This window comes from Terrapene carolina, unplaced genomic scaffold (assembly GCF_002925995.2).
Source record: "Terrapene carolina triunguis isolate 2854851 unplaced genomic scaffold, T_m_triunguis-2.0 Scaffold68, whole genome shotgun sequence".
Lineage (NCBI taxonomy): Eukaryota > Metazoa > Chordata > Testudines > Emydidae > Terrapene > Terrapene triunguis.
In genome coordinates this window covers 22,718,572-22,731,719 of record NW_020664419.1, presented here as the reverse complement: position 1 = coordinate 22,731,719, position 13,148 = coordinate 22,718,572, and the positions used below count along the sequence as shown (strand labels likewise).

General features: G+C 41.9%; 1 protein-coding gene across 3 annotated transcripts in view; it reads right to left on the bottom strand.

Moving 5' to 3' along the window:
• The window catches only part of HBP1 (HMG-box transcription factor 1), a 35,170-nt gene extending 22,816 nt beyond the window's left edge, over nt 1-12,354 (bottom strand). The window contains exons 1-4 of one of the 3 annotated variants that reach the window (XM_024219871.1): nt 12,306-12,354; nt 4,267-4,459; nt 2,449-2,683; nt 1,051-1,183 (exon numbers count right to left, since the gene is read on the bottom strand). In XM_024219871.1, the coding sequence (XP_024075639.1) occupies nt 1,051-1,183; nt 2,449-2,683; nt 4,267-4,459; nt 12,306-12,320 (576 nt within the window). In that variant the 5' untranslated portion in view covers nt 12,321-12,354. Of the gene's footprint in view, nt 1-1,050; nt 1,184-2,448; nt 2,684-4,266; nt 4,460-10,009; nt 10,120-11,469; nt 11,556-12,305 lie in introns of those variants that run through there. The other 2 variants (XM_024219873.3, XM_024219872.2) reach the window with 2 other exon arrangements.
• Nucleotides 12,355-13,148: the final 794 nt, after the last annotated feature.

Below are 13,148 nucleotides of genomic sequence, written 5' to 3'. Positions count from 1 at the left end.
CCCCGCCACAGCTGCTGGGGAGAGGCGCCCCTCCCTCGGCCCGGCCCAGCCCCACTGGAGAGAGGCACCCTGCCCCCTCCCAACACCACCAGAGCTGCCGGGGAGAGGAGCCCTGCCACCGGCCCAGGCCTGCCGGAGCTGCTTGGGAGAGGAGCCCCTCCCCCAGCCCAGTCCTACCGGAGCTGCTGCAGTTGGGGAGAGGCGCCTCTCACCCAGCCCCGAGCTGCTGTGGCGATACAGGGCTGGGGAGAGAGGAAGTCCTCTTTCCCCACAGCAGCCCCGGGGCAGCCTGCACCCCAAACCCCTCATTCCCGGCCCCATTCCAGAGCCCGCACCCCCCGCACCAAACCCCCCCCCCCCGCCCCCAGCCCCCCCCTCCCCCCCCCCCCCCCCCGCCCCCCCCCCGCCCCGCCCCCCCACCAGGGCCCCCCCCCCCCCCCGCACCCCAACCCTCTGCCCCAGCCCTGAGCCCCTTCCCACATACTGGTGCACATAACAAAATTCATTCCGCACATGGACGTAAAAAATTAGAGGGAACGCTAATGGCAATGTACAGCATAATCTTGAGGCTGGTCCTTTGTTCATATCTTTAAAGGTCTGGGGCATCGCCTCTTTCACAATATCAACACGTGTAGGTTCAAAATACAATAATTAAATAACAAGAACTTGTTATTTCCTCCTCTGCATTTCCTAGTACACCTACTCTGTATGTGTTTTAGATTGTAATCTCTTTGGGTAACAGATTTATATTTGTGTCGTGTACAGCCACAATGCTGGTGCTAAAAAAAAAAAAAAAAAATCTATCTTACAATCAGGGCTTTGGAGCTGTGCTCCTGCTCCGCCCCAGCTCCAGGCAAAAACCTGCAGCTCCACTGCTCCGGAGCTGCTCCGCGCTCCAGCTCCGGGCTCCGCTCCAAAGCCCTGCTTACAATAGGAAGGATTTTAGGAATGTATACATTTTTATTCTTGAACTTTCTTCTGTTTCTGAAAACTTTTGCCTGCCTGTCCTGATTCTTCACATACTTTAACAAGCATTTCAGGACAACTCACCCTTTCATGTCTGACTGATGTTTCATCTAAGTGATGCTTAGAGAAGCTGGGATCACTCTTTGAGGATCCTGGTGGAGGACGTGCATAGGAATGTAAACTTTTGCTTGTTGCTATTATATGAACAGGAGATGATCTACAATGAAAAATTAACTTTTATTAAAATAAAACTTGATATTTTGGCATCACAAGATTATGCTAATATTACTCTAAATAGATTTTCTTTTACAATTATTTTTCATATATAAATTTCAATCCAAAAGACAATACTCTTTGTCTACAGCCAAACTTTGTGCATAAACATCTTGCCTGTGTTCACATTTTACACATAGACAGCCATATACACACATAGGTTTCCCTTACACACAGTTGAATTTATCATTAAATCAGAACATCCAAAATAGGCAGACATTTAGCACATTGTGTAGGAGCAATTTAATACCCATGTTTAGTGATTTAACTTAGGTTCTTAAGCTTCTACATATGCAGTCACTAGGCAATCTGTACTCCGTAAGTCACTTCATTTACCATACCCCATAGAAGTCTTCACACTTTCATCACACAATTATTTTCAGTTTCTCTCCTGTAATTATGACTTTGGTCCATACCTTTCCTTAGCATCTCAGCCAATTTCTAATACAACCAGGTATGCATGGCAATAACAATGCAGAAAGTTTTAAAAAAATGACAAGATCATTCCTTACCCAAATGAGAAGTTATTCTAAAAATACAATATATTGCCATAGTTCTCCTGCTGCTTCATTCCCACACTCACATGTGGAAGGACTGGTGCTGCATAGACCGGAGAGCCACAAGAAACACGCCAGCACGCCAGATTCCAACTAAACCTGCAGAGCAGCTTTCAATCTAAGCACCCTTTGCCACAAGTCTGATTGGCTCTCATGCTATGCTTCCACTGTTTGTGACACAAGGTTATGTCTACAGTGCAACTGGGAGGTATGATTGCAGCACATGTAAACATACTCAAGCATGCTTTGATCTAGCTAGATCAATGCTAGTTTGGGTATGTCTACACATGCTGCAATCACACCTCCTGATTGCAATGCAGATATACCTATAGTCTCTCATACAGCGGCACAGCAGGACGAGTATATTCTGATCTCTTTGTGGTGAGAGACTGCCTAGCACTGTTCAACTTCATCCCATATAGACAATTATGAAGCTGCTGCAATAGGCTCTAAAAGGAGTCCCATGCTGTATTCTGGGAAAGGAATGTGGCTATCATGCAGGAATGGGAAGACCAAAAATAGGGTTAAAATAAGTAATGCTCAGAGTTTCAGTTGGGACACAGAGTCCTCTGAGGAATAAAGGAAATGTTTGTAACATCATAAACAATATTGCATATTTTAGAACTAAAAGAATCAAAATGAATGCCTGTACCTGTTATAAAAAGAACACTGCATGAGAGGACTCTGTGGACTAGTGGCTATGTTTGCCAGTTCTGTCAACCAGCTCACCCCATTCTCACAAGAATAAGCACTTTCTGAATTGTTATTCGAGGTATGCTGGTTCCATGAAGGCCTTGAATATTCTTGATGTGAAACATCTGTACCAAGCTGAAAGAGCGCAGATGGGGTAGAATCAGTCTGAACAGCCTGTAGTTCAGGAAGATCATCTACAAACAAGTGCACAAGAAATCATGTTTATTTCCATGGCTGAATTTTACTTAACAATAGTGGATAAAAGAATCTGTGGTGAACAAAAGGAGAAGGGACACAGTAACTTAAAAAAACTTCTAAATAGCAATTATCTGTGCTTCTCAAATTCCTTTATCACATCTATATTAGTTATATAGGGCTGCAGATGTGACACTATAGAATGGTTCTCTAAACTCCTATTTTTACTTTTAGGCAATAATTTTAATAAAAAAATTAAACTGAACATATCCTTTCAGAGACCAAGTTATGAACACAAATAAATACATACAAAAGTGGTTCTGATAGCAGATGCAGTATTTTTAAGGTTTCATTAGACCAATATTTGGGGGCAGGAGGGAGGGGGAAACAGCATCCGTCTGAGCCTGATGAATCAGTAAATTAAGTTACTTTGGCTTGGTCTACACTTACCCCCCAAGTCGAAGTAAGGTACGCAAATTCAGCTACGTGAATAACGTAGCTGAATTCGACATACCTTACTTCGAACTTACCGCGGTTCAGACGCGGTCCACACGCGGCAGGCAGGCTCCCTGTCGACTCCGCGGTACTCCTCTCGTTGAGCTGGAGTACCGCAGTCGATGGCGAGCACTTCCTGGTTCGATTTATCGCGTCCAGACCAGACGCGATAAATCGAACCAGGAAGTTCGATTTCCAGCCGCCGAACTAGCGGCTAAGTATAGACCAGCCCTTAGTGTCTTTACACTACACCACTTAAAATGTTCAATGAATATCAAGCACTACAATCTAACTGCTTTAACAGGAAAGCCTCTACAAAACTATAAACATCCAGGGCTATTTCTGTCAAAGTTTCACAGCTAATCTGGAGAGAGATATTTCAGAAGCCATGAATGCAGCAGTTATTCATACATATGACCAGTAGCCTACACATTTTACATATTAAACATTCTTGCGAAAGCAGACTCCCCCATTTGTTATTTAAGTTCTTACTGAGGTCAATATACACTCTACTCCTGTCATTTAATAACACTATTGTACTTCGTGTACTGAACTACAGTGTAACTTCATATAATGTGAATATTTTATTAATTACACATTATTCAATTATTTATATACTGCTTTTCTTGAGCATGATAGCAATGAAGCTAAATGTTCCTCTAGGCCCGAATCTGCATTTGGACTTGGACCTGGAAGACGAGATGTGAAGCTTTGTCTGTGTACTTCTACCCCAACAAAAAGAACTTCACTGGAAGTTGTGAGCAGAAACTTACAGCCCAGAGTTAAGAAAGCAAGTTTCTGTCAACATCTGCTTGTATGTGAATGGGGCAGGAGCTGTGGATGGGCTTAACAGGGAAACCATTGTGCCTTAGGACTGTAAGATGGCATGATACATCAACTATAGTCCCATGCATATTTCCTGCACTAATAAAAAACAGAAGTAAACCTAGAAAGAGGAAAATTTTGACTGATTCTGTTGTTACTCCATGTGTGTAACTTGCATGGACTTCAACAGGAATTTCACACATAGAGCAACTACAGAACTGGGCCCTTTATGTAACTTTTAGAAAGCTATTAAATTCTTTACCAAGCTCCATGTGCTCATCACAGGATGCATATCCAGGAGAAGATGGCAGGTTCTCATTACATTTCAGTAACTCCAATGACTCACTCATCCCTGAAGTTCTCTTGTCCACTACAAACAGGAGTTTCTGTACTGCATTAGGCATTTGATTCGTCTTCACTTCCCACACCATGTTAGGATGCTTCAAATTTTCTGACTTTGAAAAGACACAAAATTACACACACACAAAAAATATGAAATATTAGGTGTGTCATGTGGCTCCACATACAAATTGTTGCCTTATCACCAAGCCCTCCCTTATCCAAAATCTTATCTACTACTTTTATCTAATTTCTTGTATTACCAAAATGCTTAGTTGTAGTGGAGAACAAAAAGCCAATTTTAGTAAGTTTCATTACACATTTTAATTACAGAGACAGCTTGCTTTCTTCATTTCCTAAAATCTTGGTGCTGTAACATTTAAAATAAAAGGAATGAGGGCAGGGGACTGGACTCGATGACCTCTTGAGGTTCCTTCCAGTCCTAAAATCTATGAATACTACTAAAAGTTAGTACCAACTGTGAGAGGAGGAGGTGGTTATTCTGCACAACTGCTGTTTCCTAAAGATTAGAAAACTTTATTTTTTAGCTATAATAATTTGGTTTATTTACTGGTCTTTCAGGTAATGATGGACTAAAGCCACTGTAACATAATTCGTGACTACTTTCAAAAATTATTACTGAAAATGTAATCATGGGTGTTTTATAACAGGATAGAATACAAAGAGATGGATAACTGACAAAGAAAATTCCAAGACACAAGACAACTAAATGTGCACCCCATATGCACTATAATCATTTGAAAAATAATCTATTAAGAAGTGAGACTATCTTCCCTCTGCTCTATGTATATAGAAAACTGCCATCTGATAATGGTTAAGCAGGTTGTGGTTAAGATTACCGCAACTCACTGGCTATCAACTGTGCACGCAGCAAGTCTGTGCTAAAATAGCCTATTTTTGTTACCGTACCCTCCTATGAACTTGTTTCATCCACCTCACACCCTGTCTTTTAGATTGTATACTCTTTGGGCTGACTGTTATTTACTATGTACAGTGCCTAGCACAATGGGGCCCTGACCTGGTAGAGGCCACTTCATGCTACCACAATATAAATAATAAAAACCGACAATAATAATAATAATAGGGAAGATTTTCAAAGGCATTCAGGACAGTTAAGCCTAACTCTCCCATTTGTTCCTTTGAAAATCAACCACAACCACACTACAAATAGACTTCCGCTACCACAATTAAATGATTTGACACTATTGCACACTTGTCTTATTTTCATTTATGGCCAGTTTTTGCATGTCTACTAAGTCATTGTTTTCTTTAGTGGGGAAACCCGATGGCAGAGGCACTTTTGGGGCCATGAGTATCCTTCACCATTTATTATTATTATAATTATTTATATTACTATAGAATCTGTGTCCTTTCAAGCTGAGGAGAGCTAAACAGGACTTCTAATTGCCTCACATATACATTCGACAAGAAGGATTGCAAAATAATGCCCCGTGGAATTCTGCATAAGAGGGACTTCAGAAGCAGAAGAACAATTGCCAATAACTACCCACAGGGAGCTTTCATTTAAGGCCTGATGCAGCTGTCACTGGAGTCAGTGGGAGTCTTTTCATTTTTTCAATCAGAGTTGTACAATACTATTAAAAAGTTGCACAGCCACATGAGCAACACTATCCACCCTTACTAGAAACCACATCTTTGTCAGTAACACTTTGTGGTCAACAGCATCAAGGACATACACTCCCAAACTTCTCCTCATACTTTGGCATATAGCTATCCCTTATTCATAGCAAAATGCAAGGAAGCACATTACTACTGCTGTTCAGCTCTCATCAGTTCAAACCCCACAACAGTTTCACCACGAATGTCATAGAAAGGAAAACACAGAAGCTATCAGTAAAAATTAGTATTGGTATTCCTATTGGAAGAATTTTCTTGAAAGCATGGCCTGCTGCATCTCCAATGAGGACAGTAGAAATGAAGAACATCAGAATAGTGGAATGCTTTGTTTCAGGGAGGCTGCCCTGAGGAACAGTTTTCTTCATTCTATCTCATCTGTGAACAAAATGAATGCCCATCAACTATATGGACCAGATGGATCAGGGCCTGGATGCCTAACTTTAGACATCTATGTCTGAAAATGGTCTATAGCTTTAGCTGTGATTACTGATTACTACCATCTACTTAAAGTTATAAAACTGCATGCTCATATTTTAGTAAAACTCTATACTTTAATCAAATGCTCAGCGATAGAATCTTGTACATAATACCAATTTGTAAGACTTTTATTAAAAGGATTTATCTTAAAAAAATGAATTTTTCTCATACAATGTGAAGGGAGAAGAAGAAAGGAGTACTTTATAAATAATGCCAAACCCAATGATAACGATCACAACCAAAAGCTGTCCAAGATGACAGCTGTCTTTTGACAACTTATGCCAATAATGGTCTTCTGCTACTGAATTATTTGGTCTGTTTTACACACTTGTTGACAGATTATTAGTGGAATGATTGAGATTAACACCTCTAAAAGATCTGGCTAGTCTAAGGAACCCATTAGCAGCCTCATGATTTTACCAGTGTAGACAAGCCATTATTTGATATCACACAGCTGGGAAGCGCCAACACCCTGAATTTGGTTAAAAAGAACTCATATATGAAAAAAATCAATTCAAAGACTTCTATGCTGCACAACACATTTTAGTCCTGAAAAGGCAAACTGGGGTAGAAAAGGGGGGGGGGGGAAGGGGGAGAGAATCCGCTACTGTGGCATGCAATTTTAAAAAAATACCTGCTTTGTCAATCTAGTTATGTCTAGCATTAAGCAATAATTTGACTCAAGTCTCCTAATCAATATTTTGCCATCACCTTGCTCCCCACTCCAAATTTGTTCAGCTATGCATTCACATTTTCCAAGTCAGTTATAATCTGATTACTCAACTCAGACTTGTGTAGCTGAAAGTAGAATTTGTTCTAACAGAGCTTTGGGTGTTCTCCAGAGGACTACACAGTGAAATGAAGAAAGTGACTTATGTACATAAACATCATTATCTAAGTGCTACATGCATGGTGTCATTTTTATTTTACCATCCCTATTTCCTTCCTTCATTCTATTTTCTTTCTGGCTTTTTTCTCCCCATCCTCCATCTGGGGCTGGCCCTTCATGGGGAGGTGGAGAAGGGATTACAACAAATCAGAGCACTATCCGTTCTTGAGGCTGTTCTCTCTTCTTTTCTGTCTATGCCCTTCTCTTCCTCCCTTCCACCTAGTTTTGCTGTCCCTTGTGTTCTCTCTGCTTCCTCCTTCTCTTCTTCCATGGATTTGTTTTTTTCTCCTTGATTTTTCTGTCCCTGCCAAAATGACTGAGTTAGTTGCTCCACAGGGAAGATATTTCTCTAAAACAAATGCTAAGTTCATAATAAAATTTACCTAATAAAATTCAAAGCCTATGACCAATACAACCTGTACAAGGTGCATGAGGAATACATTTTCCAGTCAGCAAATGAGTTGATGTTTCCAGCTCTCAATAATTTTACCAGACAAAAATCTCTCGTATGCAAAAGTCTAGAAACGCCTTTGACAAATAAGAAAGAAAAAAAAATGGGTCCAAGTTCATTTTGCAATGTTTTATCCTGGTAGATTAAAGTCTGATTTGGGCATCATATGCTTTTTTCTCTCCCCTAGGATGTTGCTGCCATGGAATAAACAGTAATTAGCCTGAGAGTACAGATGGTTTTCTTTTTAATTCAGTTTCATGCTCAAAAACGTTTGTGATAAATATATTTGCTAGAAGTACAGAATTGTACCACAACATTGTAACGACATTTTATTTCCTTTGGTCAACAAAGACAAATGTGAATGACTGTATAAACACAACTTTTAAAAATTAGTTGAGTTGTTCATGTTTAAGAAATTGCCAATAATTAATAATGAGTTTATTTATTGGGATATATACCTTCTATTAAAATGGATAAGTATCTCTATTCAAAAAATGGGGTTCAGTGAGACTTCTGGCAAAAGATGAGCAACATCTACCAAAGCCACATTGAGCTGGGATGTTTGGGTGAAACTATATCCTGTGGTTTTCCTTTTGGCATTATTTTTCCTCAACCAACTGCCAAAGTCTCAGAAAATCCAGTAAAACAATATATTATGCTGTATACAGAGTATTTTAGAATTAGACATACTGAACTCCAATGGCTTTATCCAATTCTACAAGCTGTCTTTTATTCTCTGAGGAGGGTCAAAGAAGTGCTAGTCTACACAAACCATTTAAATGCCACACATAGGATCCTCTTACCTGTTTGAATTGGATAACAGCATAATTATCTCCAAATGAAAGTTGCATGTACATGCTTATACATTTTATTTAACCCCCAAATTACTCCAGGATCATGCAGCTCATAGGCCAGATTTTAAGGGGCATTGGAAGTCTTTAGGAAGTTGGACAGGAAAGGGGAGCATGTCTACCTACTGCAAGAAATTAAAAATGCTATAAGCTTCTGAGGACTGGGACACTGTTTTCATTTTGACTTTTGTACGAGTGAACCACCACACTTTAGAAGACATATTAGATAAGAGACTAGGTGTGAATTACAGTTTCATAAATGTTAAGGTCAGAAGGGACCATTAATTCATCTTGTCTGACCTCCTGTATCACAGGCACTAAATTTCATCCTGTTATCCCTGCATTGAGCCCAATAACTTGTGTTTGATTAAGCATATTTTTAGACTTGGAAGTATTCAATTTTTATCAGTAAATGTTGATTTGACCATACACATACAAACTGACTAGAAAATATTTCCAACTACAATAATCAAAATTTATAGACAGGCAAAGTAAGAAAAATGCTGCTTGAGAACCTAAAGTTTTATTTAAGAATATTTACTTTGCATATGTTGACATCTCATGTTGATAACTCATGTTATAACCGTTATAAAACTTTTACTTTTTGAATCAATCCACCCTGGCTAATAGCCCATCATGGCCTGGTTCAGTGGACATATAAAGGGAACAGTTAGAAATAAAAAAGCAATATATAAAAAAAAAAAAGCAAATGTAGAGAGGGAGACATAGATAGCAACTTGCATATTTTAGAAGCTATGAAGTGCGTAATGTTGATATGGAAACCTAAGAAAAAATTCCATGGCTGGCAAGGCTAAGTACAAGAAGGAGTTTAAGTATACCAGGAACAAAAGAAATCCTAGCAATGGTATAAGCTCAGTACTAAATTGAGATGGTAGAAGTGTTCATAATGATGCAAAAAAGGCAGAAGCGTACAATAAATATTTCTGTTCTATATTTGGAAAGAAGAAGGATGGTAGTATTCATATCATATAAGGAAGATGAAGTACTTTTCAGTTGATTATAGCTGAGGAGGATGTTCAATAACGTCTAGTGTCCGGGTGGATTGATTTAAAAACAAAATGATTTAAATCACTGAATTTAATCATAATTTAAATCAGCGAGCAGAAAACCTTGAGTTAAATAACTGATTTTAATCTTGTTTTGCAATTGTACTTTTTAGTTATTTTCCTAAAGAAAGGTTAGTTCTTTTTGGTTGGTAACCATTAAAACATGTTGATTTGCACCTAAATACACACTAAATTTCATGATTTTTTTTGCTAACCAGGAGCAAACTATATCTAAATATATATACAGAGATTAATTTGAACAATCTACTTACTTTTATTCAGATTCTTAATTTTTTACATGTCAGAAAATAGTGAATGATGCATCCTAGATGACGATTAATTTTTTACTGTGATTTGTGTCAAGCTCTATCTGGATGGGAATTAAAACTCAATTAAATGCACAGAAACATTTTAAAATAGTTTTTTAAGATAAACAAAACTACATTTGCTGTACTGGATACATAAAATTTTATTAAAAAATTATGAAAACATGTTTTACATATAAAATTAACTCGTTTATTAAACAAAGGAAATATCTGTAGTTAGTGAATTGAACTGATTGTTTCTGGTCACCATGTTCTTCAAGATTTTAGAACTGGTAGCTCATTCTCTCAGACCTTGTTTTTATTCACAGATGGAAGAGGAAAACAAGCTTTGAATTGGTTTCCTAACTTTTAATTAACTAGTCATTGACCTAAGCCAGTGGTTCTCAACCAGAGGTAAACTACCCCTGGGGATATGCAGAGGTCTTCCAGGGATACATCAACTCATCTAGATATTTGCCTAGTTTTACACTAGCGCATTTTATGTAGCCTGTTGAAGTCAGTACAAACTAAAATTTCATACGACTTGTTTATACTTCTCTATATACTATACACTCAAATGTAAGTACAGTATTTATATTCTAATAGATTTATTTTATAATTATATGGTAAAAATGAGAAATAAGCAATTTTTCAGTGCTGTGACACTTTTGTATGTTTATGCCTGATTTTGTATGCAAACAGTTTTTAACTGCAGTGAAACTTAGGGGCATGCAGGACAAATCTGATTACTGAAAGGGGTACAGTAGTCTGGAAAGGCTGCGAGCCACTGACCTAAACTACTTGAATAAACTAAAACGAAAATAATCTCTCTGCACCTTCAGAAGAGGCTACTGTCAAAAGCTAGTTTAACACTCTATACCTGTATTTAATTCAAATACAAACATCAAAAATTGTTTTCCAAGAAATCATTGATTATCATCCACCCAAAGTTGTCCTGTGCATTTATGGCTTTTCAGCCAGCTAATAATTTTTTCTTTTAAGACCCCCAATTTCCATTCACATTCTTCTGTCTAAATTTTGCTCATAATTCACCTCAGCCCACACAGGTCCAGAAGCAGGCCATCTCTCCCAGGGCCGCTAGATGGCACTGCGTCCTCTCACGTTCCCATTCTCCAGATTATCGCTGAATTTTTAATTATCTGATCTAGCCCCAGTTTCAATTAGATTAGATAAAGAGGGGTGAGGGTCTGCTCTCTGCAAACTACTGGTTGGGACTATCCTCTATTTGCCCCTAATAAATGTAATTAGATCATGGTCACTAGGCAACCACCAACTTCCAGAACAGGATTTGGGGTTATTCTTATTTATACTGCAGCAGCACTTGCAGCCAGCCACTGTCCAAACACACAGTAGAAAGGCCTGTCCTTGAATCACAAGACAAAGAAGCCTGGATGTAGGCTGCGAACCACAAGCCCAGTGGGCAGGTTGAGAGAAGCCGACGCCGGTGAGGCTGTCCCCGCAGTGGCGAGCGCAGGGAGTCGCGCGGTGACTGACCAAGGCCTGGCTGGAGCGTTTGTTAGCCATAGGCTGCAGGGAGGAAACGGGCTCCGCAGCTGCCAGTCCTCCCCCCCCCCCCCCCCCCATCTGATCAGCGCCTGGAAGCTGCCCTTGTTTATAAACTTCTGCCCAGCACGGCGCATGCGCGCAAGGCCCATTCATTCAAACTGCGTAACAACAAGCCTGGTGGGGGATGGGGAGAGTGGGGTCGCCCCGCGCCCCCCCTCCGGCGGCTGCGGACCCGCACTAGGGCTCCCCGGGGGCCCTCTGCCCGTCTGTCGGATTTGATCCCCTCCGGTCCAGGTATCGCCGCCCCCCCCGTGCAGGGGCCACACAGCGCAGCACCGGCGCTGCTCCGCGCCTCCGGCGGGGGCTGCGGCAGGCAGCCGGACGCCGAACTTGCGCAGGACTTCGGTGGCGCCCCGCTGCGCTCCCCGCCGGGTGGCCGCTGCGCTCGGAGGCCCCTGCACGGCAGCGCCGGCGGGGGGCGCTCAGGGTCCCGCCCGCCCCCATGACAGACACATCGAGTCGGAATGTGGGTCGCGCTGAGTCGAGTCCCGGCCCTGGGCAGGAGCCCGCGAATCGGGACCCCGCGGCTGGGTGGGGAACGAGCCGGTGGCCCCTGAGGCGGGGAGCCGAACCAACAGCCTCCCCCAGCAGCGGCCCCTGCTCTCCTGCCCCAGCCCAGCCGCCCTCGCCCGTCCCGGCCCCCTCTCGCCTCAGCCCAAAACTTTTCAGCACTTACCAAACCCGTCGCCATTTCGAGATTCCCCGCAGATTCCCCCTCCGGTCGCTCTCCCCCTCCATGAAACCCCGCCCCCCCTCGATGAGATTCGTCCTCATTGGCTAGGGCAGACACGACTCAAGGCACGGCCCCTTGCTATTGGCCTTCTGACCTGCCCGTCAGGATTCCACCGCAAAGGGCGGGCGTGTTTTGACTTTCCTGCGCAGACGATTGCACAGAGCGGCACGTCAATCACACTAAAGACGCGTTCCAATTGGTCAGTGGCGAAGTCCCTGCATTCTGGGAGATGTAGTTTCTTTTTCCATCGTGGGCTACTAAACAGGCAGCAGCTGGACAACAAGCCCCAAAATGCCCCGCGAAGCGCTCGGCTGATAGTAAACAAGAGTCATAGGGACACGTGTATCTGCCCCTCTGGTTAACTTTACCCAGGAGACTTAGCGGGTGGCTCTAGCCCAGGCAGAGAGAAACGAAGCTGAAGGGGCAGTGGCTCATCTTCAGCCCAGTGGGCACCTAGGTCTAGTGCAGCCAGCCAGAGTGCTGCTCACTGCCTCCCAGGCTGGGGGGAGCGCGGGTTCATGGGAGGCAGGCACATGCTGCCTTTTCTTATGGTGCCAAATGGGATGGGAGGGCCCTTGTGGAAAAAGTTGAGCACTGAGGCTCTAAAGACCCTCTCTCGGCTATCAAAGAGAGGAGAGAACTAACTGCCAATGGAGCTGGAATCCACAAAGGGACTGTGGCATTGCAACGTGTTGCGTAACTTTTAGATGTGTAAAACAAAAAAAATCACAGGAACACCACTGCACTCCCCAAAGCCTGAATTAGGCATGTAGGTTCCTTGTACAG